The sequence below is a fragment of the Prionailurus viverrinus genome, chromosome A3 (genome assembly GCF_022837055.1).
Source record: "Prionailurus viverrinus isolate Anna chromosome A3, UM_Priviv_1.0, whole genome shotgun sequence".
Lineage (NCBI taxonomy): Eukaryota > Metazoa > Chordata > Mammalia > Carnivora > Felidae > Prionailurus > Prionailurus viverrinus.
In genome coordinates, this window is record NC_062563.1 from 50,112,304 (window position 1) to 50,139,727 (window position 27,424).

A 27,424-nucleotide genomic window follows, 5' to 3' on the forward strand; every position below is an offset into this window, starting at 1 on the left:
TCTTTTTACTTTTTTGGCTGTTCTGGTCTAATTACTAACGCAACAGTGCTATTTTGGTTTCTATTCACTATGCTCCAGGCAGTTTGAAAACCCCAGGAAGGAGCAGTGTGGGCATGCTGGATTTGGGTGGAGGGTCCACTCAGATCACCTTCCTTCCAAGAGTCGAGGTAACTGGTCTCTGTCACCCCACTGTGGCCCCTACCCCCCCCCCAAGGCTGCCTGTCCCCAAGAGTTGCAGCCCCTTAGGGGAGGCCCATAGAACTGGAGCCTCTGGGCCTGTGTAGTCAGTTCCTGTCCTGAAGGCCAGAGTCATTCACAGTTAATGCTTCTTCACTTGATTTTAACTCTGCCCGGGGAAAAAAAATGGAAATTTGGTCTTCAGTGGGATAATAAATTAGATACTACCTGGAACCCTTTGGGCCATAGGATGTGAGATGCTCCCCTTCCCCACTAGGGCAGCCAGAAAAGGGGCTATTAATTAGGGGGCCAGTAGAGCTTGAGAGAGCTCAAGCCCTGTGTGATAGACCTTATAAAGGAGATAAAAATGCTCTCAGTCAAGACCATAGTTAACTACAGTGCCTTCCTCACCAACCACTTTATTATTATTCTTAGTTTTCAGTGGAAGAACATTTAAATTCACTCATAATTGTCTTGATTGGGCCATACTTGTCAAAATGGAAAATATTACTTATAAGGAGGAAAAACATAGTTTTTCATTTTGGACATTTTATTTTTCATTTGCTTGTTCCAAACTCTTTCATAACATGTGACTTAACAAAAAACTAATTTAATTGAATACATCTGTGAATACCCTGGTCTTTTTCTTTTTCTTTTTTTTTTTTTTTTGGATATGTATTTATTATTTTTTTTATATGAAATTTATTGTCAAACTGGTTTCCATATACCCTGGTCTTTTCAAATGAAAGACCAGCGGGAAGGATAGTGATCCTCACATTCTTCCTCAGGACACCCTCCAGACCTCCCCGCCTGGCTACCTGACGTCACTCCAGATGTTTAATCGGACCTACAAGCTCTATTCCTACAGGTTTGTTTTGGGAGTGGGGGCGGAAGGTTGCCTGTCCAGGAGTGTGGCTCAGCCAGCCCTGTGCAGTGGCCAGAGCACCCGGTCACAAACAGGCCAGGCCCCAGAAACCCCTCTGCTGGATGCCCCACTGGAGGCTCTCCCTCTTCCTCCTCTTCTTCCTCCCTGCTATTCCTCCCTTCTCCTGCCTTCTCCCTGCTTCATTTTTCAATTCACCTACAGTAAAATCACATTTCTCTTTTTTGTGCTTATTCTCCTCTGCTTTGGAGGAGGTTTCCAAAAGGTGGGAAGAGCCCATGGATTGTGCAGGAATTTTCTCAGCCATCTATTTACTACGTGGCACCTTTAGTAGATTATTGGCATAAAGCAAATGTGCTCCATAAAAATCAAGGTGCATCTGTGTTGTTCACTGGTGCCCACAGCTCCTAAGCAAGCTCTTGTCAATTAATAGGCTTTCATTTGTTGAACTAAATGGCCTGAACTCCACAAAGAGAGGCTTCTAGGAGCAGAAAATCTGCTGCCTCGGCACAGGTTTCCTCCCTCTCCCACTTATTTTGGATCCAGGCTGGGTGACCATACTGGAGGTGGAGTTGAAGATGGCACCGAGCGCTTCCTGTGGCAGGCCAGTCCCTCACCTAGGATTTTCTTTCCACAGCTACCTGGGCCTCGGATTGATGTCGGCACGGCTAGCAATTCTGGGTGGCATGGAAGGGAAACCTGGTGAGTGGAATGAGAATTCAGAGCCCTCCTTGCTCAGCAGCCTTCAGGGGCCCTTCAGGAAAGGTGCTCCCACCCTCCGCCCTCATAGTAGCCCGCTGGGCCTTGGAGACTGGGAGAGCCCAGGAGGGATGCATATGGAGGGATGCACCCCACATCTTGTCAGTGGGCACTCTGATGGTGATGAATGGTGATGTGTTTTAGCTGTGTACATGCTAAGTTATTTTTCAAAAGGAAGAGATGCTAGTGAAGTTATTTCTCAAACACTGAGCTGGGGGATTTTAGCCAAGAAACTGTATAATCATCACCTGTGTTTGGAATGGACTGGTTTTTAAGGATCTGGAGGGAACATTATTCTTCATGACAGTACAGGAGGGACCATGAGGAGGTGATTCTGAGGCTGCTGCCTTGGAGCTGGGGTTGAATTCCCTTATTCACAGAAATTCTAGTCTTGTGAGAATGTCCCTCCATCTTCTCTTGCTCTGTGAAGGATCATTAAACATGGGCTTGGCCCTTCCTGCAGACATGGCATTGGACTAGAGATGGAGCCTATGTCAGGTCAGGATGTTTCCTCCCAGGCCTTTTCTGATCTTCTCTGAGTGGCCTGGCTGAGGAGAAGCCTGGTGCTGGCCACCAGGATACATGAACTCTTATGAGGTCTTAGGAGATCACTTAGGAGACACTTAGGAGTTTCCCAATTTGGGGGGCACTAATCTGATGCTGGCATTGGCCTCTCTTTACTGATGGCATCGATCAAGGCCCAAAGGCCTTGACCCATGCCTCTGGTCCAGAAGTGTGTGTGTGAATGCACACCTGTGTTCCAGCCACAAGCCCTTCCCTCAGCCCTGCCGCTCCCTGCTCCACACCCGCTCCCCTCCATAGGCCTAGCACTTCTCTGCACTTCTTCTAAGGGCCTGGTTGTTCTGACCAGGGTGGTAATGTTCAGCAGGAATTTTTGTTTTTCACATACATCTTATTTCAGTTCACTTATTTCAAATCCTAGTGTTTAACCTTATTATGGTATCTATCCCCTTTGTTGCAAACCAGAAACATGTCCATGTCTCAGGTATACCTGCAGACTTTGTTCTGGGACCAGAAAACACCTATTTAGCCAAGAAGAAGAAGGCAGGTAGCCTTGTCCATGGCTAGCCTTGGAGTCCTGTCATCTGCATGAAGTGCCCACTTGGGACACATAGGACTGTAACACCTGCCACGAAGGGTGTGGACAGCTCCTGCCCCAGAGGAGTCCTCTCCCTATTGTGTTATCTGTTGCTGCACAACAAGTACACGCCAAACTGGTTAAACAAGCAAACAGCAGTCATTGTTGTATCTCGTGATTGCACAGGCTTGAGCTGGGCAGCACTTCTTCTAGGATCCCTAGGGTGTTGTGTGGTGACACCTGTGGTGTCTGGGTGAATGTCTTGCAACTCAGTGCTCCTCCATGTGGCCCACCCCCAGCAGAGCAGCCTGCATTTCTCCCTAGCAGATCAGGAAGGAAAATGCCCTGAAGTCACATGCCATCATATCCTGCACATTCCATGGGTGAAAGCAGCCCCAGGCCAGAATCAAGGGCAGACATAGGGACTCACTTCTCAGCATGCACATCCTCGAGGGGTGGCATCGTGGGCCCTTGGAGGCCAACCACCATGCTTCCTTTCCAATTTTTTTTTGGAAAAAAACCCTCAGGTTTTGTCTTGTGGGGCAACACAGATGCATGGCATGATAGCATTGTCTTGGCCCTGCCAGGTTACTCACTGCCTCATTTGTCCATAAAACCAAGTAGTGTTGGCTCCCCTTTTATTAGCATGGTTGTGACAATTGACTGAATAGCACTTGACCCAGTGCCTGGAACCCTGAAGCCCCTCAGTGCATGTAAGCTTGTGGTGGCTATGTTTCTAGAACTGATGAGGTTTTGCTGCAACTTCTGTGATAGAAAAAGTCTTTGCCTCCCCTAGTTGACCTGGAATCCTTCCACAGGTCAGGTCTAATCTGGCAAAAAGAAGCATGTTCCTTTAGCTCTCCGATGCCTTCATTACTAGTATTAGGAAAATTTTTTCTTTTGGTCTATTAATTAAATTGACATAAGACAGATTAATAGGAGAAAAATTTAATTATGTACGCACAGGACTCCATAAAAATATGATACCCAAGGACAAGTCAGGCAATTGAGGCTTACGTGCCATTCTGAGCTAAGGAATAGGATAGAGGTCTAGGGCCTTAAAGGCGAAGAGGGCACAGTGAGGTCTGCGCAGGTCCCAACTTGTTTGGGGTTTGGGGCTTGGGGGTTACTATTTGCCTCATAAAGCAAACTAGAGCATTTGTCTTCTGGGAAGACAAAGTCATCTTCTCTGAAAAACCTGGTATATAGTTGGCTTTGGCATCTTCCAAGAATAGGGAGGCGGGGATTAAGGCCTCATGAGTCTGGGTTTTCAGCTGAGGTAGAGAGGGAAGATAGTGCTTATACCCAGAAAGTCCATAGTTGGGTATAGTTACCTCTAGGACTCATTACTGTTAACCCCGCCTGGGCTTCATGACAGTCACAGAAGTGGATTACTTAATAATAAAATAATAACAGTACAGTTTAAAAAGGTGAGGGGGATGGGCATTCACATGACAATAGGAAGAACAGATGTTGGGTCATTAGATGTGTTTGCCCTCCTATACGGAGGTCATTCTTAACAACTTAACTCTGGTACCAGCTCTCTTTCTGGGCTAGACCCCCTATCTAAATTCTTTTAGAATTTAAGAGAAAGGTAAAAGTTTTTCTTGAATCTTCTGAGTATTGATTATCTTTAGCTCAAAACATTCCACATGCCAAAGTGGCATATTTTGGGGTCATCTATTCAACTCCCTGTTAGTCCTACCTTTGAAATTTTTCTAAGAAGTTTCACAGTCGAGAACTCAAGCTAGTAGATTGTTCCATATCACTGAACCAGGCTCTTAGTCCTGATAATGGATGGGTTCAGTTAGATAGTTGTGTCTCATTTCAGGAGGCAGTGATGCAGGTGGGCACCCAAAGTTAGGCCTGTGGTGCCAGAAATCAGGTATTTAAGTAAAATACATTTCTGTGGAAATAAACATAGTGGCTAATGACTGGCAGATTGTAATCCTAGTTTCTGTTCTGAAGGCAGCCATTTGAGAAGATTTCTAGATGTTCAGCTTGAAGCACCTTCAGACAGAGTGAGGGCAGACAGTGGCAAACTGATAGGTTTTCCTGTTGCAGTTTGAATGTCTTTGGTGATCTTTCTGAGTGCTCCACACAGCAGCCGGCATGAAGATTATCCATATGTGAGCTGTTGTGATGATTCTCTGAAATTTATATCCAATTGTCCAGCCTAGGTTTAATGGCTTCAAAAAAGGGCAATTTAGCTCTCAATGATTCCAAGTCAGAGGTGTAGGAGAAAAACTGGAAATGTTAGTTTGGAGAGTTATAGCCACCTATCCGAGAAGAGTAGAATAATGAGGCTCCAGTCCAACTTATAGGCAGAAGATAAAACCTCAGAGACAGCAGGAGTAGAAGTGTATACTGTGGTTTCTACTAGCCACCCCATTTCTACCAGAGATAAATGCAGTAAGACTAATTTGTTTGCAGATTAAGTTTAGTTTCAATAAATTTGGTCTGATTACTTGCATAAGTGCAGCAAGAATAGGGATTGACCATCATATAGGCTCTTTTAATCCTCTTTGCTGGAACTTTCATAAGGAATCTCAGATTGAAGTTTTTAAAATGGCCTCTTGAAGCTAGAACCATCAAGCCAATGCCATCAGACTTAACCTGCAATACCTATAGTTTAGGTGAATTCCTCTTTTCTTGAGGTGTCTAAAATATCATAAGGTTCCTGCACCTGCCAGAAAACATTTACTCACCTGTAAGCATGCTAGGAACCCTTCAAGCAAGATATCAGGCCAGTTTTTTCAAGGTGCTTCATTGGCTTCATAACACCAGCCTTAGTTCCTTAAAATTGTCTGATCATGTCTGAGCTTACACACATCCTTCTCAAATATGACATTCTAGTAAAAACCTTGGTAATATAGCCAGTGTTTCCAGTTGTGTTCTGGAGACCCAGGAGAATGGATTCTTACTGAACTTACACACGTAACTATATTGCCATGAAAATAAGCATATTCAGTAAGTTTCCAAATTCTGGAAGTATCAGATAGGGAGAAAAAGTAATTGTTTCATCTTTGTTCACAAAGGTATATCTTACCAAGTTGTTGATAGCTTAAGAAAAAAGAGGAAAAATGTTTCCTTAAATCTGGAAAAACAAGGGCACCTGAGTGGCTCATTTGGTTAAGCAGCCAGCTCTTGGTTTCAGCTCAGGACTTGATCTCATGGTTTGAGTTTTGAGCCCTGCAACGGATTCTCTGTCTCCCTCTCTCTGCTCCTCCCTGATTTGCGCTCTCTCAAAATAAATAAATATATTTTTAAAATTTTTTTTCTAAATCTGGAAGAACAGAACAGGCAATATTTCAAACAAAAACTCATAAAAATTATAATGCTCCTTCTCAGTTTATTCAGTTCCATGTAATTAGTACTTGTTTCCCTTAAATCCCGTTTTCTCTTTAGCTCTAGAAATTCTTACCCAGCCCGGTTTTATGATCATAAAGTTATCAGAAACCTGGACTTGTCAAAAGTCTTTTCTTGAATCTCCTTGAAGGAAAGTACTTTTGTAGGAACACTTTTGCAAGAGTAAAAATAGTAACTGTAAGTGACTATTAAAATACCCATTGTCAAAGATCTGATGAGAGTTCATTGTAGTGGAATTGACAAAGAGGTCTGGTTATTTCTGTGGTGTGCAATATTTTAAGGTAACAATTATGACACAACATTATACCAGGACATACCAGAATTTTAGGAATTTCTTAACAATTTCTATAATATGTATGTTAGTAACATTTACTCATATGTTATAATCTAAGAAGGCTTATCATCACTTATCTGACATGCTTTCCAGGTAATTTAACATAACAAATAAACTCAGTGTAACATCTCTTTTTATAGAGAGAGCGTATCTTTTGAGATGTTATCCGTGCTCTCTTAAAAATCTCAAACTTGGGGCGCCTGGGTGGCGCAGTCGGTTAAGCGTCCGACTTCAGCCAGGTCACGATCTCGCGGTTCGTGAGTTCGAGCCCCGCATCGGGCTCTGGGCTGATGGCTCAGAGCCTGGAGCCTGTTTCTGATTCTGTGTCTCCCTCTCTCTCTGCCCCTCCCCCGTTCATGCTCTGTCTCTCTCTGTCCCAAAAATAAATAAACGTTGAAAAAAAAAAATTTAAAAAAAAAAAAAAATCTCAAACTTAGTTGGAGGCCAAAAAAGAATTCATTTAGAATTTGATTTTGGAAATTTGTCAAAAAAACCCACAAGATTTGTACACTTGACTAATACAAATTACTGATCATTATGAAACATTACTTATCTGTTTATTTTTTTTTTTAATTTTTTTTAAAATTTTTTTTTTCAACATTTTTAATTTATTTTTGGGACAGAGAGAGACAGAGCATGAACGGGGGAGGGGCAGAGAGAGAGGGAGACACAGAATCGGAAACAGGCTCCAGGCTCTGAGCCATCAGCCCAGAGCCCGACGCGGGGCTCGAACTCCCGGACCGCGAGATCGTGACCTGGCTGAAGTCGGACGCTTAACCGACTGCGCCACCCAGGCGCCCCCATTACTTATCTGTTTAACCAAAGTGACAAAGGTAAAATCCTTTGGGAGGGCAAAACAGAAGGTTACATAGTTGTGAGCAAAACTGGTCAAAGACCTGATAAAACAAAATTATTTTGATAAAACATAATCTTTGTTTTTTGTAGGCTGGTTACTTAAAAGGTAACAAAAAGCCTTTCACGGTCTTATCAGGAGCAGGCCAGTTACTAGTCACAGAAAACTTTGTCCTTTTAGTAGGTGAAAGAACATTCAATTTTGGTTTCATATAAGTACACTACTGATTTTAAAGCTTCATTTTATAACCTAAATAAATTCATTCAGTTTTAGCCAACTTAACCACACAAGGTAAGATTTTATCTTTCCAGCTTTCCATTTAATTTGTCTTTATTCTTCTCCTGCCCGTTTGGAAATAACCAGTTTTACCTGGAACAAATTTACTTTCTTTCTCCTTAACAAAAATGCATCTTCATACCTCATACCTCTTCTTACTGAAAGCACATTTTACTGTCTTTGCATACAGAGTTGTTTCCCTTATTATTGCTAGTAATTTTAGTTACATATATTAATTAGAATTAACTCTTAAAACCCCTAAGAAGTTAACAGTTGTAAACTATGTCACACCAGCATTGTTTAGATTGGCAAACTTATGAATACATTTAATAATTTCTAGGGGTGCCTGGGTGGCTCAGTGGGTTAAGCTTCCAACTTTGGCTCAAGTCATGATCTCACCATTTGTGAATTCGAGCCCCACATCAGGCTCTGTGCTGACAGCTCTGTGCTGGAGCCTGCTTCACATTCTGTGTCTCCCTCTCTCTCTGCCCCTCCCCCCCCCAAATAAATAAACAATAATTCTTAGAGACATCTGCTTCCTCATAGCACAATTTTTTTTTTCAGTATGGCATAAGATATGTTTACTCATGATCCAAATACCTTTTAGTTCTTCTGAAAAAGGAAATAAAAGTGTATAAATCTATGTTCAGTAATTAATGTTCCAGTATTTTCTCTTAATTAGAAATGGTCTGGATAGTCAGTGAATTTAACTTAAATCATCATTTAGCAAAAGTTTAAAGCTTTAGCTTATCCAAAAGATTTGGGAAAATTTTTTAAGTACACATACCATAAAACATAATTATTGCGGAAAAGTTCACCTAAAAATCTCATATACTACTTGTATCTATTTAATTTACTTGTTCTTTTTTTTTTTAATTTTTTTTTTTAACGTTTATTTATTTTTGAGACAGAGAGAGACAGAGCATGAACGGGGGAGGGGCAGAGAGAGAGGGAGACACAGAATCGGAAACAGGCTCCAGGCTCTGAGCCGTCAGCACAGAGCCCGACGCAGGGCTTGAACTCACAGACCGCAAGATCATGACCTGAGCCGAAGTCGGACGCTTAACCGACTGAGCCACCCAGGTGCCCCAATTTACTTGTTCTTAACAACTGTGTTTAGACTGCTTTATGAGACCTTAGACAAAGTCAGCCATCATCCCAAGCTATTTTTCTGGCTGATAGATTTTTGTAAAAGATGGCATGAGCTTATTTGACCTTAAGTAAATCAAGGTGGAATAAAAGTGATATAGTGATATTCATAGTGATATTCATATTTCATACTAGTAACTTTTTTTTTTTTTAATTTTTTTTCAACGTTTATTTATTTTTTGGGACAGAGAGAGACAGAGCATGAACGGGGGAGGGGCAGAGAGAGAGGGAGACACAGAATCCGAAACAGGCGTAACTTTTTTTTTTTAATTTGAGAGGAAGAGAGAGAAGCTTGAGCAGTTTTCCATGCTCAGCATGGGCTCAGTCCCACAATCCTGAGACCGTAACCTGAGCTGAAATCAAGAGTTGAGTCAGACACTCAACCACTGAGCCACCCAGGCACTCTGCCATACTGATTAACTTCTGAAGACCTGCCTGTTTTAATCAACAAACTTAAACTAGTTTTTATTTACTAAAGGTTAATACTAGATCACATTAACTTGAAAACATTTGGGTTAGTTTCTTTTTTTTTTTTTTTTTTTTTTTTTTTTTTAAAGATTTTGTCTTTGGGGTGCCTGGGTGGCTCAGTCAGTTGAGTGACTGACTTGATTTCAGCTCAGGTCATGATTCCAGGGTCATGGGATCAAGCCCTGCATCTGGCTCTGTGCTGAGCCTGGAGCCTGCTTAAGATTCTTTCTCTCGGGGCGCCTGGATGGCGCAGTCGGTTAAGCGTCCGACTTCAGCCAGGTCACGATCTCGCGGTCCGTGAGTTCGAGCCCCGCGTCAGGCTCTGGGCTGATGGCTCAGAGCCTGGAGCCTGTTTCCGATTCTGTGTCTCCCTGTCTCTCTGCCCCTCCCCCATTCATGCTCTGTCTCTCTCTGTCCCAAAAATAAATAAACGTTGAAAAAAAAAAAATTTAAAAAAAAAAAGATTCTTTCTCTCTCTCCCTCTGCCCCTCCTCCTCTCGCAAGTATGCATGCTCGTTTTTTCTCTCTCTCTCTCTCTCAAAAAAAAAAAAAAAAAAAGAATGAAGTATTTTATTCTTTAATTTTTTTTAAGTAAATTCTATGCCCAATGTGGGCTCTAACCCATGACCCTGAGATCAAGAGTCACATGCTCCACTAACTAAGCAGCCAGGCATCCCTAGTTTCTGTATATTTTTGAGAATTCAATTTATGTAAACACTTCATTTCTTTAAGCCAATTAAATAGAGCTCTCTTACAAATTAGTTTTGTTGACACCATTTGGACATAGAAGATATCACCCAATTACAACACATACATATAGAATACATAAACATATCAACAGATGCAAACTGAGACCTTACAGTTTCCATACACTTAAAATTTTGTATGAGCCCAAGTTCCAAGTGACCATTCCCTTTTTTGTTTTACCTCCCTGAGTTTTGTACTTTAACACTTCAATTTCAAAGGCACAAGGAAGAATGCATGTTGATGATAAATTGAGGGGGAGAGGATTGGTGAAAAAGAACAGGTGAGCTTTGAGCTGCCTGTAAAGCTGCATTGTTAGTTTTGCAAAGATTTGTAAGACAAGGACAGTTCTCAATTCTTTAAAAGAATTGGGTTGCAGCTTAAATGATATCATAGTTTGATCCACCCATCCAACTATATTAATATGTTTATAGATATATGTATTACATATATATATATATGTGTATGTGTATATATATATGTATATATATATATAAGAGCTTTGTAGTGTTTTAGTAATAAAACTTTTTATAGAGGCTTCAGAAGATTTTTCTTTTCCTCTGAGAACATAGTTTCATTTTAGCTTAGGGGAAAAGACCTAAAAAATCCTATCAGTCTCTGAATATCATTTTCCAGTCTGGCCGGTCTCCAGCCACAGAGCTATTTAAAAAAATCTTTTAAATGTCTTGGCAGTTTTCAGTCTGGACAAACAGCAGATGTTTTCCGGGATTAATGCAGTATGCCTTTGTAAAGTCTATATATAGTATTTTAACAAAGGCCTCCTTTCTGAGTGCACATTTCAATCTTGGACCTTCATCTTAGGAAGAAAAGCCTATCAGCCCCTAACATCAGCCTTCAGCTGATCATTTATAGGAGGTCCTAGGAGAAATGCTAGTCATCTGTTTCCTTGGGTGGGGGCGGAGGCTTTCAGGGAGCTATCTGGCTTGTCTGATAACTACAATATAACCATGGATGGGAAGAATGCCCCTTAGCACCCAAACAAGGTCCCTATGAGTAGGGTTGTAAATGGACATTAATCTGGGATTTTCTTTTAATTTGGTAGAATCCAATGAAAGTCAAGACTTTCAAGGCCCTTCAAGGGCTTTACAATTTTAAAAATCTGCTATCTAGGGATGTGAATTATTTGGGTGGGAATCTAGGATGTAGCTGTAAAGGACATTGCACAGGAAGGCCTAAAGGTAGCAGAGCCTGATTATAGCAAGGAGCTTTCTCTCTAAGCCTTATTGTCTACTTTGGGTGCTACTGTTAAATTTGTTTTTTGGCTTTTAGTATTTATATGAGTAAATTGTGTACCCTGGGCGTAGAGATCAGGCCAGAGTGCTCTCTGTAAATCTTGTAGGGAAAGGGAAGCTGAAGTAAGCAGTTCAGTGTTTAAGGGATTTTCTGGGGAAGGTGGACGAGTTTGGGAGTTAAGGGAATTTGCTGAGGAGACAGGGCTAGATTTTAAGAAATTTATGTTGGATGGGGACTTTCATTTTTGTTTTAAGTCTAATTTCCTTTCTTCCCCCTGCCCATCTTATTAAAGGAGTCCCTAAAGCTTAGCTGTTACATTTCTTCATGTCTGTTTTTTTTTTTTAACTTGGTCTTTCTATAGGTACCAATAAGACAATTATTTAGGATAATAATTGAGAACTCTCAAAAATATTTTTCTTTCTTTCAAATATTATCAATTCAAAGGATTCATTGGCCATTGGTGAGCAGGATTTTTATATTAATCTCAATAGTGACTCAAACCAAAAAGCCGTTCTATGGCTTAACCATGAACACAAGAAGTGTCCCAAAAGATGATGGGCCCTTATAAGATCCAGAAAGTTTACTCCCATAAATAGTCTAAGAAAGTAAAGCCTTTTGTTGTTGCAAGCAGTAAGAATGATGCATGAAAACCCTTTCCAGTTCCCCATGAGAACATGAGGCACCTCCAGTCACACACCTGCTAATCAGATACCAGGTAGGCACTGCTAAAATGGGACTTTTTCAGCACTGACAAAACAGTGAAGGTTGAGATGACAAAAACCCCATATGGACCAGGACCCCTGTGACAAACTCTCCTGAGAGCTGGCCTGGTCAGACAAAGAGTGCTTCTTGTGACTTAAAGTCTTGGAACCACAGACTACTCAGCTAGCCACCGAGATGCATGTGATGTGTACAGAGAGAATATTCTCACTGGTCATAAAGACAAGCTCTCAATACATAAACAAAATGAAAGGAAAGCCCCTTATAGGCACATTAACAGCTTTAGCTGAGCCTTTGGTGTCTCAGCCAAACTGTACCTGAGAGGGATGTGTTGCTGGGTTAGAGATTGTGAAGTGTTTTACAGAGTACCTCGTATGGCAGTTTTCTCAAGGTTCACAGGTGACCTAGTGTCAGTCTGGCCTGTTTTGTGACTAACTCATCCTAACACAGGAGTCTTTGGGTTAGACAGGGAGCACTCTGACAGCTTTTAAGTGCTTGACCCATGCCTACCTGTTTTGTGGCTTTGGCTTCCAAGATGTCCCCTAGCAACTTCTTTACCTCATGTGCATATTGACCCACAGCAACATTTGTCTAAACAGACACTAATCTGGTGGGAACTGTGAACTCAGCAGGCTTATAGGACCTAGGCTTGCGTTCTACCCTGTGGTCTTCCTTCTTATGACAAATGATGACAGACAAGAGAAAAGCAGTGACCATCTCTGCAACAAAAAGGATCAATAAAAAAGTCAAGAGTGTTAATAATAAATCTTTACCAGAGTCACCATACCCAAGGAACTTGTACAAATATTTTCTCCTGCTAATCTAAATTTAGAAGGGTGGGGGGAGATTTTCACCACTCATTTCCACTGGACCCTACAGGCAGAGATTCAGGAGCCTGACAAAATTCGTACCTTGTGCCACACCTGTCAGAAGTCTCAGGATCTCTCAGCTGCAGCAGCCTCAGAACAGGCAGTTTGCAGCCAGTGAAGTTTTTCCTGGCTGGCTCCCCAACTGTTGGGGAGGAAAAATTTTTCCTGCCCTTCTAGGTTCTTCTGGCTAGTATATTAATTAAATTGACATAAGACAGATTAATAGGAGAAAAACATTTAATTACAAATGTATGGGAGCCCCAGAAGAATATGACACCAAGGACAAGTTGGGCAATTGAGGCTTTGTGTCATCCTGAGCTAAGAAATAGACCAGGGGCCTGGGGGCTTTAAAAGGGAAGAAGGTGATTCACAGGACACAAGAACAGAGGTTTGGTTATTAGATGTTTGCCCATCCATACAGAAGTCACTTAGATTAAAATATCTCTGGTAACAGCCCTGTTTCTGGGCTAGACACACTATCTAAATTATTTTAGGTAGTTAAGGGAGGTAAAAATCTTCCCCTCACTAGCCTATAATCCTCTGTGTTATAGGCCTGTTCTCAGGAGAATCCATGTGTGCCCCATTCTTACTGTGATAACGTGCCTTTCTTATTTCTCTTTATTTCAGCTGAGGATGGAAAGGAGTTGGTCAGTCCTTGTTTGTCTCCAGGTTTCACAGGAGAGTGGCAACATGCTGAAATAACATACAGAATTTCAGGACAGAAGGCAGGTATGGTGGACTTCTTGTTCATCAGTGGTTTATGAGGGTTAAGATCCACAGCCTTCCCTCTCTTCTGTACCTTCTGAATACCTCTCAGAAGCAGAGAGGCTGTTGCCAAGCCTCATTCACAGACAAGCCCTCACTTGCCCATGAAATGGAAGCACCTCTGTGAACTGTCAGGGCTGCAGGAGGCCCTTGCCAGAACACACTGGGAACTGTTGGCTCCCATGGGGTCTCTGCACAAGGCTCCCTTGTCTGTTGCCACATACTTTCTTCCAAAAGACTGCACTTCCTAACAAGCCTCCAGTGAGGAAGGACCTGAACATTCTACCACTCTTAAGACAAATGGCCAAGTTGGGGCTGTTGGCCCAGTAGCAGTGTGAGCTTATCTCTGAAAAGAGGGAGAAATGGCTTCTTCAGTGGAATCAGTTCCCTCCACCTATCACCTCAGGCTGCCTGGTGAGCACAGGAGAGGCTGATCCAGGTGGCATAGCCCCCCCAGCCTGTGACATTGGGTGTGCTGTCTCACCAGCCTGACCCCTCTTGCCCCACGTGGTCTTCGGTTGCTCTGTGCTCCTTTAGTTTTTGCTAAAAGAAACATTGAACTGTTTCCAGGCTGGACATAATGGGCATGAGGTTTGTCTGTCTTTGGTGACAGAGCTATTTCTACTCACATTTCTGACACCAAATGTGGGCAGGGGAGGGGAGGGAGTTCCCCACACCCACCAGTTCTCCACACATGAATAATTCTGTTCAGACTCACCCCGGAGTTAGTGCAGACTGCAGAGGTTAAGGGCTCAGACCTGCGAGGCTCCCCTCACCCCCCTCTGCTTCAGATGCAGATAGCAAGTCCTGGGCCTCCTATACTTCTGACCAGCCGACTACAAATTAGGGGTTCCCACGAACCACCACCACCACCCCCAAATAATTTGCCAGAATAGCTCACAGAACTCAGGAAGGCAATTTACATAATATCACTGTTTTATTATAAAAGGCACAAGTCTGGAACAGCCAAATGGAAGAGATGTATAGGGCAGGGTGTTGGAGAAGGGGTGTGGAGCCTCCATGCACTCCTTGGGGACACCACCTCCCAGTACTTTCATGTGTTCACCATCCAGGAAGCTCACGGAACCTATTTAGGGCTATATAAAGCTTCACTACACAGGCATAGGTCATTAAATCATTGTCTGCTGGTGATTAACTCAAGCCCCAGCCCCCTGCCCTCCCTGAATTTTGAAGGGTGGGCCGAAAGTTCCAACCCTCTAATCACATGGTTGGCTCCTCTGATAACCAGCTCCCATCCTGAAGCCACTCAGGGACCCACCAACAAGAGCCCACTCATTCACATAAATTCAGGTATACTTGAGAAAAAGGGGCAGATTTATCCTGAGTAACAGAAGATCTTCCTCTTATCTCCATTCCTCAGGAAATCCCAAGGGTTTTAGAAGCTGTGTCCAGAACAAAGACCAAATATATGTTTCTTATTATTGACCATGGAGGTCACCGTCTCAGCCAGCTGCTCATGCACATCCTATGCGTCAGGCCCTGTTGCAGCCACTGGCATACAGCTGACATTTCAGTGGGAGGAATTGATAAACAAGAAAGTAACTTGAAGAAAGAAACAGAAGGGATTGTGGGGAGGGGGAACCTGAGAGGAAGATAACTGTTTTAAATATGATGGCCAGGGAAGGCTTCATGGAGTGGTGTTTGAGCCAAGACCTAAAGAGATGGAGAATAAGGCACACAGATGATCTAAAGCAACAGTTCTCCAGGCCAGAGGAGCAGCAAGTATAAAAGCCCTGGGATGGCTGCTGTGTTTAAGGAATGAGGAAGTGGAAGTATGGCTGTCCTGACAAGGGACAGTGGAGGGAAATGAGATCCAGCGGACAAGGACAAGGGGAGAATTGGCTGGAGCTGCTTTCAGGCCATGGCAGGTCTGTTGGGAGAGATGGGAAGCTGAGTCCAGGGGTGGGCTATGGGATATCCACGTTTGATAACCTCTGGGGCTCTCTGTTGTCCTTCTTCCGAGCAAGGGGTTAATTGCCAGCTGTGTGAGCTTGGCAAGCTGCCTGTTAGGCCTCAGTTTCCTCATCTGTGACATAAGGAGGGTGCAGGTCCCACTTCCACAGTGGCTGATGGGATAGCCTGCATGTTCAGAGCTCAGTAAGGGCTAGCAGAGAGTAAACAGTGTGAACTTGAACCCATTGGGCTGCATTAGGACAGCTGTGTGTGCTGAGCCAAGGGCCGATGTCCTTCAGGGTTGAGGACCACACCATCTCTGGCCACCTTCATGCTTTGGGTTTCTCTCCCTTGACCTGGGCCCACAGTGCTGTGGCTCCTGAAAGTTTGCTGTTGATATGTGTGGTGTTGATGAGCACCCTGACTCAGGGTAGGTGCTATGCAGGCTTTTTGCCCTGCCACACCCTCCAGGTCAGGGCCTCAAATCACTGGACAGAGCCCTGGGGGCTGCGTGGCCCAGGTGTTGAGCCCCCAAACTGCTATCTTTGTGCTTCTCCTTTGCCTCAGCAGTGAACCTCCATGAGCTGTGTGCCAGCAGAGTGTCGGAAATCCTTCGAAACAAAGTGCATAGAACAGAAGAAGTGAAGGATGTGGATTTTTATGCTTTTTCCTACTATTATGACCTTGCAGCAAATGTTGGCCTCATAGGTAAGGGTGGGGCTGAGGTGTGCAGAGGGCCCACGGCAGAGAGTAATCATGTCATCAGTGACCCTCACAGCTGGAAGTAGACAGGAGGGCAAGTGTCTTGTCATCCGTATAGGCAATAGTAAGCCCCCTTTTCAAAAATAAAGCAGGTTTTTGAGCCACTTAGTAATACAATGTCAGTGCAAAAACAGTTACTTGCTGTTGAGTTGTTCTGCTCTAAGGCAGAACTGACGCACCTGTGTAACTCAGACCCTCAGCCATTCCTGCCTGGCCCCCAGGTCTCTAGCTGAGGGAGCCCTTGGTGACATGGCCACCTTTCCCCATCTGGCACCTAGGCTGGCATGGGGAGGGGTCAGCCCACTGACCAGCTTCAGGAGCTTATGGGCACTGTGGCGTCTCCAGGCTCCCTGAGCCACCTGCTGCCTGGGACCAGTGTGGAACACTACCACCCAAGGGTGGGTAGTCCAGGTGGAAAATGACCTCTATTCACCCTTTGCTCAGGCCCCAGGTCTCTCTCTCTGGCATAGAATAAGCTACCTCCTGGTAGCTGGCCCTATGGCCACTTGACCTGCCAGGCCTGAGGGCCCCTGCAGGCTCCCTATACCTGGAGCAGCGTTAGTTGATCCCCACTCTCCTGACTGTGCCACTGGCTGTGGACATCACAATGCTCAGGGCCTACCACACACAAATTTGGCCTGGCAGTACACTGGGGGACTCCACTCTCCTAGGCTGGCTTGAAGAGACACCTCCCAGCATCACCTTATCACTGGCTGCAGGTTGCCCTTTCCCTAGGGGACCAACAACCTCCCAGAGTGACCTCGGGAGATGCTGGCCTGTTCAGAAAAGCTCTTCCAACTCCCTTTTGTGGTCACACATGGCTCTGAAAGAGCTGCTTAGGTCTGTTTTCAGAAATGGTATCCATCTTCAATGTGACATTTGCTGACTGAGCAAATGCCCAAAGTCAAGGAAAATTCAGCTCACTGAGCAGCTGCCCCCTACGAAACGTAAGTGTGTGGGATATCTCAAGGCCCCTCTTTGAAAAGTAGAGGTTTTGGGGTGCGTTGAAGAAACAATCACCAATCTTGAGAGTTGGGAGACACAGCTGCCATGCCTCCCTCCCTAGGAATGTCACAGAAGACTGGGGCCATTCCCTTCTGGAGAGCCCTGTAAAGTCTCTCTGACCATTTGATCTAAGACCTGGCAAACCACTATTTGACTTTTTTTATAGAATTTTTTTTCCACATTCATAAAATTGATACCAGAATACCATTGCTGAACTCTGGGCCACAGCTTGAGAAAATGTATCCAATTATTCCCTTTTATTTTTTTTTTTTTTAACTTAAAATTAAGAGATTGCCCAGTCTCTGGGGGTCCAAGGATCCTGGTGCCTTTCCTCTGAGGGACCCTCTAAGTCCCATGATTGTGCTAATCATCCCCATGTGGTGTCCTGCATGGAACACCTACCCACCCCCAGCCACGTCACTTTGGACAAATGATCAGTGCATGGGAGGGCCACTGCTCCACTTGCAGTCAGCCTGGATACACCGCCTTACATCATCCTCTCATGGGCACCAGCCTCAGGGCATTGGTGGCATCACTGCTTCAGGAATGCTGGTACAGACCAGGTGTTTGGTCTTATCCCACAGATGTGGAGAAGGGAGGCAGCCTCGTCGTGGGAGACTTTGATATTGCAGCCAAGTATGGTAAGTGATGGCTGCACTGCCCGGGTGAGAAGAGCCAGAGTGGGAGACAGGGACCCAGTCCCTCTGTGTGGCAGATGTACCTTGGTGCTTGTGAGGCAGTACTGAGAACTTCTGGATTTAGTTCCTGATTCAGCCAGGCAGATGAGTGTTCAGAGGTGGGAGAGGGTGCTTGGGGTCACTGTGCTGGGCCCAGACCACAGGTCAGCCACATCCTGTGTGGCCACGGCAGGGGGAGAGGGGAGCCTCAGTGTCCCTGGCTGTGATACGGCATATTTCTAGTTCTAAGGTTGTTAGGAATGGACTCCCTTGATTTCACTGTTTCTGACACCTCTTCACTGCAGTTCAGGGATTTCCCCTGATATTGTCCCAGCAAATTCACAATTGTCACACCAACAACCCCTGCACAGCAGAGCCCAACATGTAGGGAGTGAAGAGCTATTCCCCTTGAGTTTGCAGGTAGCTGACCCAGCAGTCCCCCTTCCTCTCCTCCTTTGTCCATCACACTCAATCTGGCTGGCTGGGGTGTGAAATGAAGGCTGTCTGTAAATATTCTGCTCTTTGGTTGTTGTTGTTAATTGCAGATCAAAAGAGTTAAACTTCATATGTTTCTCTATAGAAAGTCCTTTCTCCCCTTCCCCTTCAAAGTGGCTTTTTTTTTTTTCTTCAAGTTTTCTTGTCACTTAGGGGTTTGTCATGACTCTTCAACAGGAAAAGGTTCTGAGCAGAATTCTGGGAAGGCTATTGGTAGGTTTGTTCATCCTCCTTGAGAATAAGAGTAGAATGTTCTGAGCCAGATTTGTTGGTGTTTTCATTCTCCAGAAAGCCCAGATCCACCCCTGAGAGAGGTATCTAGAAGTCATGGGTGCAGAGCTATGCAGTGTGAGACTTTGGCCTTAGGCCCATGACACCAAGACAAGACACACAAGTCCCTCTTGGTCTTGGAGGCCAGGCCCAGGGGAGGCTGGTTAGCTTTGAGACCCTACCCTTTGGTGTGCTCTTGGCAGATCACCTTCCCACTCTGGGCTACAGTCTTTTCTAAATCACTGAGAACCTGGGGCCAACATAGAGCCCTGTGAAGGGTGGGCACCTGGGGTGGGTGGAGTCTAGTCTGCATAGAGCCCCCCCATCCCACCCAGGAATGAACCACTTGGAATCTGATTGGGAAAGGGCTCTCTCACCCCCAGTGTGCAGGACAGCGGAGACCCATCCTCCAGGCAACCCCTTTCTGTGCATGGACCTCACCTACATCAGCCTGCTGCTCCAAGAGTTTGGCTTCCCAGAGAACAAAGTGCTGAAGGTAAAGACTGTCTCTGGGTGCTCCTGTGCCCTTTATGACCCCAAGGGCTGGGGGTACTGCTTCCAGCCTCCCAACCATGCCCACTCTGTGCCTTCCTTTGTGTTTTCAAGCTGACTCGGAAAATCAACGATGTTGAGACCAGCTGGGCTCTGGGGGCCATTTTTCATTACATCGACTCCCTGAGAAGACAGAAGAATCCAGCCTCATAGTGGCCAAGCTGCCCCAGCCATCCTTACAGAGCGGCTCCATCTCCATGAGAACAGACCTGTGTGGAACGCCTTGATGTGTTGGGAGGAAGCCACTGCTTGGGCTGCCACCCCTTTCCCTTTGGCCTTGCAGACCTGCCCCTGGACAGGCAGAGAGCTAGAACGTGACCAGGCCTAGTGTCTCCTCCTGCCTCAGCCCCAGGTGGGCAGTAAACCAGACAGGGCAAAGGGCACATGTCAAGTTTAGTATGACACAGGCACACCATCCCCCATCCCTCCCCTGTATGCAGGGTTGGGGTGACTGTAACGTGTTTCTGTGACAGGGGTCTTGTTTTGTCTCCCTGCCCCTGTCTGGTCCCTCCTCTCATCCCCAGGGTGGACCTCCACCTTCTCCCCAGAGACTTGGTCGGGAGGTTTTACAGGCTGTTCTGGCTGCTTTCAGGGTGGGCCAAGTGGCAACCACCATGTCCTCTGGGACAGTGAATTGGGCGGACCTGAATGCATTGGCCTCCTCTTTGGTTATGGACATGCGAGGTCATCCAGAGGTCTGTTTTCTCAGGTTCTTGGATGGCTTGGGGCAAGCTGATGAAGTTGGCCTTGTGAGTAGAAGAGGGCTGGGGGAAATACCTCTGTGTGTCCCAGCTCTTCAGAGGAGGTCTGAATGTGAGCATGACCTGCTTACAATATTTATGGCTGTGCTGTGTGAGTGACATCTCTGTTGTGTGGTGCTGGGTGTTTGTGTAGCAGCTGTGTTCTGAGCCCCAGTGAATGTATTGCTACCATGAGCCATTTGCAGCTGAGCAGTGTTGAAGACACACACCATCCCCCTGTGGGTCAGGTGGACTGCAGTCCCCAGAACTGCCTTCTTGAGGCTCTTCTGGGGTATAGGGCTATGCCCATTGTCTGGGGCCTCTGTAGGACACTGGCTCTGGGCCCTCTTGCATCGGGATGTGAAGTCTGTGAGACATAGGCCCTGGGGCCACAGTCGTTCTGCAGTGAATGTATGGTATATGGAATAAGCTGAACCTCATGTGTTCCACTCAAAATAAAGGGTTTACAAGGGTTTCTTCTCCAGTCACTCTTCTAGGTGAGCATCAGCAATGTTCATCCCCTGGTAGAAAAGCCCCTGAGATCCCTGTTTACTATAGTTGAAACAAAGAACTGTCCATGCCGGGTGACAGGTGGCACATTAACTCTTGTCAGTGTGCCTCATAAGGAGAAAACAGCAGAAGGGCATAGGGAGGCCATCCTCAGGCCATCATACATGCCCGTGGTTATAGGCGAGCCCCTTGCCTTCCCAGCAGAGCTCCCCTCTTCCCTGGGACTGTGACCCGCAGCCACGTGCAGTGTGGAGTTCTCAAGCAAATGCTGTGCCCCAGCTTGCAGTGTGTTCTCTGAGGATCTGGCTTTAATCTGGGACAGCTGGAAAGGGGTCGCATGCCAGACAAAGACTGGGTGTGAGCATAGGGTCTGGCCCCTCAACTACTTAGGGCCACTGCAGGACCAGGACCGATGTGACTGCTGAATGAGCCCATGAGTGGAGGCCTGTGTTGGGGAAAGGGCTCTGCAGAGAGCTACAGGAGGTTAGTTTTACTCCTTACCTCCAAGAGCCCTTCGTCCCCAGGGGTGGAGGCAGGGAGGGATCGAAGTGTAAAACCTTTGATCTTGAAGTGCTGTGCCCACGGAGATGGGGGAGCAGTTACCCCCTTTTCTGAACGTCCTGATTCTGTGGTCTGATCGTCACTGGCCCAACTTCAGAAGGCTGGTGGAAGACCCCAGTACAAAATCCACTGACAAGATAAGGTTAATCACCCTCTGCCCAGTGGTTTCCCCAGAATTTAAACCCTGGGGCAGAGGTCTGGAGGTGTGCATATGACATAAGCAGAAAAAGACAAAGAAGGGAAGGTGTTTTACCTAAATAAAAAGCCACATTTGGGCTACAGCTAGGAAACCTTCATTTGAAAAGGGCAAGAAAATCCAACTACCAGCACCTCACCATCCCTGCCTTGGCAGGGTTTCCCCAGCCTTTTCCTTCTATAATATCTAACAAGTTAAATATTTAAGGAACTTCCAGAGGCCATGATCAAATGTATATGAAGGTAAAGGTGAAAATTGATTTGGTCCATTTATAGGTTAGTGATCTCACATCTGAAAAAGTGGCAACAACTGGAAGTTTCCCAAAAGATCACCAAATAAGTCATGGAATATTTTTAGTTCCAGCAAAGTACACAAGTCATTTTGCTGTGTCTTTTGTGATTATAAAGTAGGCTTTGTTTTTTAAAAAAGAAGTAACTACATATGCACCTCCTAACATGTAAAAGTCAAACTACAGATACAGTAAGAATTTTGTTCCCTCTGGTGTGCCCCACTTCACATAAGCCGTGTGCATCTATGTGCTCAGATCTTTCTAGCATGTCCCACACACCACCTCCTGCCCACATGTCCTGTACTTTCCTGTTCTCACTCAGAACAGCTACACTGTTGATGCACACTGAGCTGCCTCAGTCCTCCAGTGGCTGGTGTCATCCATATGTCTGGATGACAGGACCCCCGGCATCAGGTTGTTTCCAGTACCACATCCATACGTGAGCCATGCTGACATTGCCAGATCCAAAGGCAGGAATGTTTTAAATTGTGACCATGTCGTCAGATGGTAATTTTCCTGTGCACTGGCCTAATTCATGTCATATGTATGTCTAAGAGCATTTCTTTTTCTGTGAAACATCTGTCCATGTCCTGTGCCAATTTTTCTGAGAGATTGTGGTAATTCTCTTACTAGAAGAATGTTTATACATTAGGGAAATTAGTCATTGTGACAGAATGTGTGGCAAGTTTGTTCCCATTTTATTACTTTTTGAATTTATGGTGTTTTTTTCAATGCACAGTTTTACTGTTTTTATGTATTTAAGTTTAACTGATTTATATTTTTATATAGACTTATGATGACTTCCAGGTTTTGTGTCATAATTAGAAAGGCTACCCCACTGGGATAGTTTTCAAAGTTAACCAACAGTGTTGTTGTTTTTTATGGTTTTCATTTTATTACTTTAAGAACTCCCAATATATACTTATGAATACCCTCAGGCACAGTAAATCATTATTTCAAGGTGGATTTTATTTTTAGAACCATTTCAGAGTCCCTGAAAGGCAAATGTGATGTTCAAACTAGGGTAATACCATTTTGGGATAAAATCAAGGCTGGCAATAAGGTAATGAGCAATCCCAGAAGTGTGCAGAATCATAGCAGTGTCAGGAAGAGTCTCCCAGGAAAGCCACATTGTGTGTGCGGTTTCTGGTAAGGTTGTTTTAATGACTTGTTTGGAGAGCATGAAGTGTGAGGAATGATTGAAGTCCCTGGGGCAGTTCATCATTGTGGAGGAAAACTCTTCTCTGCTCTCCACTCAGCCTTCTACTCTTGGTACTTTTCTCTGATGCTAGATGTGTCAGCAATACTCCCACACCAACTAGGTGGCCTACAACTCAGTTCTGACACTATCTACCTGGAGTTAGTGCAGACCACACAGGTGAAGGGCTCAGTCTTATAAGACTACCCCCACCCCTGCTTCAGGTACCAGTCACAAATCCAGGTTGTCACCTGTGCTTCTGAATAACTGGCTCTAAGTCAGTGGTTTTCATGACCCTCTCCTCAGATTTGATAATTTGCCAAAGAGGCTCACAGAATTCAGGAAAAACAGTTGACTTACTCTTGTTGATTTATTGCAGAGAATAGATGGAAGAGACATGTGGGGCAGGACATAGGGGAAGGGTCCAGAGCTTCCGTGTCCTCTCTGGGCATACCACCCTCCTAGCACCTCCACATGTTAATTAAACCAGAAGTTTAATTAAAGCAAGCAACTCTTGATCTCAGGATCTCTAAACCCCTACTTGGGATTTTTTATGGAGGTTTTATTATGTAGGATTGATTAAATAATTGACCATTAGTAATTAGGTCAACCTCCAGCCTCTCTCTCCTCCAGAGGTCAGGGTGGGGGAGGCTGAAAGATCCATCCTTTTGATTGCATGGCTGTTTCTCCTTGGCAACTGTCCCCCTTCCCGTGGTCACCTAGGGGCTTTCCAGAAATCACCTCATTAACATAGACTCAGGGGTGGTTGAATGAGCTTATGGGACCTGGGACCAAAGACCAAACGTTATAACAAAAGATGCTCCCATTGCTTTTATGACTTAGGAAGTCCCCCTAGGGTTTAGGAGCTGTGGGGCCAAGAGCAGGGATGAAGGCCAAATCTGTGTTTCCTATTACGAATCACAAAATCACAGTACTGGAAGAGGCTTTATGGCCGATGGGAATCTGACAGCATCTTCAATATTGTAAGGATTGTGAGATCCTGGACTTGCCTCTGTTGCTACAGAGGCCAGAGCTTAGACACATGGGCACAAGTTACAGACCATTTTCAGGTTTCTAACAAGGAAAGATGTCCTAAAAGAAGATAGGCTCTCTGTCATATACATCCCCACCCTTGCCAGCACTCAAGGGTACTCAAGAAGGGATCCCTGTCCAGATAAGAGGTCATATCAGGCACTTCCAAGGCCTCTTTACTCTCAAGATCCTTGAATGCGCCTTGAAAATTATCTTGAAAGTTATGACCAGGTAAGCATAATTACACATAATGTCCCTCAGTTTTGAGTTGAAATAACAATGGCCTGTGTTGTGGAGTGTTTAGGTCAGGCATGGAGCCAACTGCTTTTTGGAATAGCAAGTGATTGCACTTTCATGGCAGCGCACGGAGCACCGACTGGTCAAGGGGCCCTAAGGACTCAAGGTCAGCAAGTAAAGAGTGAAGGTCCCCACCCAGACCCAGATCCAGAGGCTTCCAAACCCCAAATTAGTGTGCCACATTGCCTCCAAAGTTAGAGGTGGTAGAAGATTAATTTTTCCTCCTTACATTCGGCCTTGCATGAAGCTATTTATCAAAAGCAGCTCTCTCCACTAAGGAATCCGTTATCACTGTAATAATGTGTTTTGTGATATTTAGAAAAGTAGTTAAACAGTCAAAATTAAAACTAGCTCCAGGCCTAACTGCCTCGTTATCATTTTGACAGCCTGATTCCCACTTTTCTGTGTTATTGATTGGTGGATAAAGGTTTCCGCTTAAGAGCTTAAGTGCAGCTCTGTAAATCTTTGTGTCTGCCTCAGGATTTACATAGCACAGAGCAGACATCCCCCTATATGGCATCTTGTCTTGAGAAGCCTCTAAAGGTCAGCAGAGCTCCAGAGCCTCATTTTAAGGCATGGAACACAGCAGTGGGATGGCTCCAAACAGCTTCCAAGGTGTTAGGTGCTCAAAACAGCTGTGTGGTTCCCCAGATCCATCTGGAGGTCTGCTAGGGATCAGATGGTTTTGCAAGTAAAAATGCCAACACTCAGAGGCCTACAGTGCTCATCCTAAAGCAACAAGGAGAAGTGGGAATGTAAACCAAGGTTTTCAGCTTTCCGGGGATGAAGAGATTTCTAGGACTCTCTATACATTGGAATATTATTTGGCAGTAAAAATGAGGTACGGACACATGTTGCGACATGAATGAACATGGAAAACATTAGGCTAATAAGTGAAAGAAGCTAGATACAGAGATCACATATTGCATGATTCTGCTTACGTAAAATGTCCAGAATAGGCAGCACCATAGTATGGCAAGCAAAATTTGTAAACATTGCAAAATGATCACCATGGTAAGTCTAGTTATGATCTGTCATCATACATAGGTAAAAAAAAAATTTTTTTTTGCAATGAGGACAATGCCGTATTATTAACTGTAGACAGTGTGCTATACATCACATTCCCATGACTTATTTTATAATTTCTTGACCATCCTTGCCCATTTTGCCCACCCCCTACCCCCTGCCTCTGGCAACCACCTATCTGTTCTCTGTATCTATGAGCCCAGGCTTTTTTGGTTCTGTTTTTTAGATTCTACCTATAAGTCAGATCATATGGTACTTGTCTTTGTCCGACTTAGGATAATACCCTCAAAGTCCATCCATGTTGTCACAATGGCAAGAGTCCATTTTTTTATGGATGAATAATATTCCATTATAGATAATATGCACAGACAGATGTACACACCACATCTTCTTTATCCATTCATCCACTGATGGACACAGGTTGTTGCTAGATCTTGCCTATTGTAAATAATGCTGCCAGGAACATGGGGTATATATATCTTTTTGAGTTAATGTCCCTGTTTTCTTCAGATAAATACCCAGAAGTGGAATTGCTGGATCATCTGGTAGTTCTGTTTTTAACTTTTTGAGGAGCCTCCATACTGTTTTCCACAGTAGCTGTACCAGTTTACATTCCCACCAACAGTGCAAAATGGTTCCCTTTTCTCCATGCTCTCTCCTACACTCATTATTTCTTGTCTTTTTGATAATAAGACAATATCAATAATCTGTCATCCTGACAGATTTGAGGTGATGTCTCATTGTGGTTTTGATTTGCATTTTTCTGATGGTGACTGGTGAGGATCTTCATGTGTCTGTTGGCCATCTGTATGTCTTTGGGAAAATGTTGATTCAGATCCTCTATCATTTTTTAATTGGATTATTTGTCTTTTTTGCTATGGGGTTGTATGGTTTCTTTATATATTTTGGATATTAACACCTTATCAGATATGATTTGCAAATAATTTCTCCCATTTAGTAGGTTGCCTTTTTGTTTTGTTGATGATTTCCTTTGCTGTGCAGAAGGTTTTGAAAGACCAGTACACTGTAAGTTATAAGACATTGAAGGGAGAAAATGAAAACACAAATGGGAAGATATTCCATATTTATGGGTTAGAAGAATCAATACTGTTAAAATCTCCATACTACCCAAATCAATGTACAGATTCAATGCAAGGCCTATCAAAATTCCTCACAGAAATAGAAAAAACACGGGCGCCTGGGTGGCTCAGTTGGTTAACGTCTGATTTCAGCTCAGGGTATGATCTCACAGTTAGCAGGTTCGAGCCCCATGTTGGGCTCTGTGCTGACAGCTCAGAGCCTGGAGCCTGCTTCAGATTGTGTGTCTCTTTCTCTCTCTGCCCCTCCCCCACTCACACTCTGTCTCTGTCTCTCAAAAAACTGAATAAACAAAAGAAATTTTAAAAGAAAAAAGTAAATAGAACAAACACTCCTAAAATTTGTACAGAAACACACAAGAACCCAAACGACCAAAGCAATCTTGGGAAAGAAAAACAAAGCTGGAGAACAAAGCCCTTATTTCACACTGTATTACAAAGCAGTAGTGATCAAAACAGTTTGGTATTGGCATAAAAACAGACACATAGATCAATGGAGCAGAATAGAGAGCCCAGAAATAAACCCACAATTGTATGGTCAATTGATCTATGACAAAAGAAACAAAAATATACAGTGGAGAAAGGACAGTCTCTTCAATAAGTGGTGCTGAGAAAATTGGACAGCCACGCGCAGAAGAAAGAAACTGGACCATTATCTCACACCATACACAAAAATTAACCCAAAGTGGATTAAAGAACAGAAGACCTGAGACCAGAAAACTAGGTGGTCAGCTCCTTGGCATGGGCCTTGGTGATGATTTTTGGATCTGATTCCAGAGGCAAAGGCAACAAAAGCAAAATAAACAAGCGGGGCTATATCAAACTAAAAAGCTGTTGCATAGCAAACGGAATCCTCAACAAAATGGAAAGGCAACCCTTAGACTTTTTCCTGTATTGTCATGGTGGCCCCTTAGACCTTTGGGCTAAGAGAAAATCCCCTTCCTGGGGAGGGGTCAGGTCTGCTCCCAGATATCTGGTGAACCCCTGGGTCCTGCAAGTTCTGAGTTTCTGGGGAGGGTCTCTTAACTGCCTACTGAGTAATAAAAGGCTACCTGAAAGAAAGCAGGAGAACTGAAACACCCTG

At 44.4% G+C, this 27,424-nt stretch overlaps 1 protein-coding gene across 8 annotated transcripts in view; it reads left to right on the plus strand.

Moving 5' to 3' along the window:
- ENTPD6 (ectonucleoside triphosphate diphosphohydrolase 6) overlaps positions 1–23,932 on the plus strand; it is a 43,020-nt gene extending 19,088 nt beyond the window's left edge. For 4 of the 8 annotated variants that reach the window (XM_047852501.1, XM_047852506.1, XM_047852502.1 and 1 more), the window contains 8 exons: positions 79–167; positions 966–1,045; positions 1,698–1,762; positions 13,582–13,683; positions 16,201–16,341; positions 17,985–18,041; positions 19,226–19,338; positions 19,449–22,550. In XM_047852501.1, the coding sequence (XP_047708457.1) occupies positions 79–167; positions 966–1,045; positions 1,698–1,762; positions 13,582–13,683; positions 16,201–16,341; positions 17,985–18,041; positions 19,226–19,338; positions 19,449–19,547 (746 nt within the window). In that variant the 3' untranslated portion in view covers positions 19,548–22,550. Of the gene's footprint in view, positions 1–78; positions 168–965; positions 1,046–1,697; positions 1,763–13,581; positions 13,684–16,200; positions 16,342–17,984; positions 18,042–19,225; positions 19,339–19,448; positions 22,551–23,921 lie in introns of those variants that run through there. The other 4 variants (XR_007150851.1, XM_047852503.1, XM_047852504.1 and 1 more) reach the window with 4 other exon arrangements.
- Positions 23,933–27,424: the final 3,492 nt, after the last annotated feature.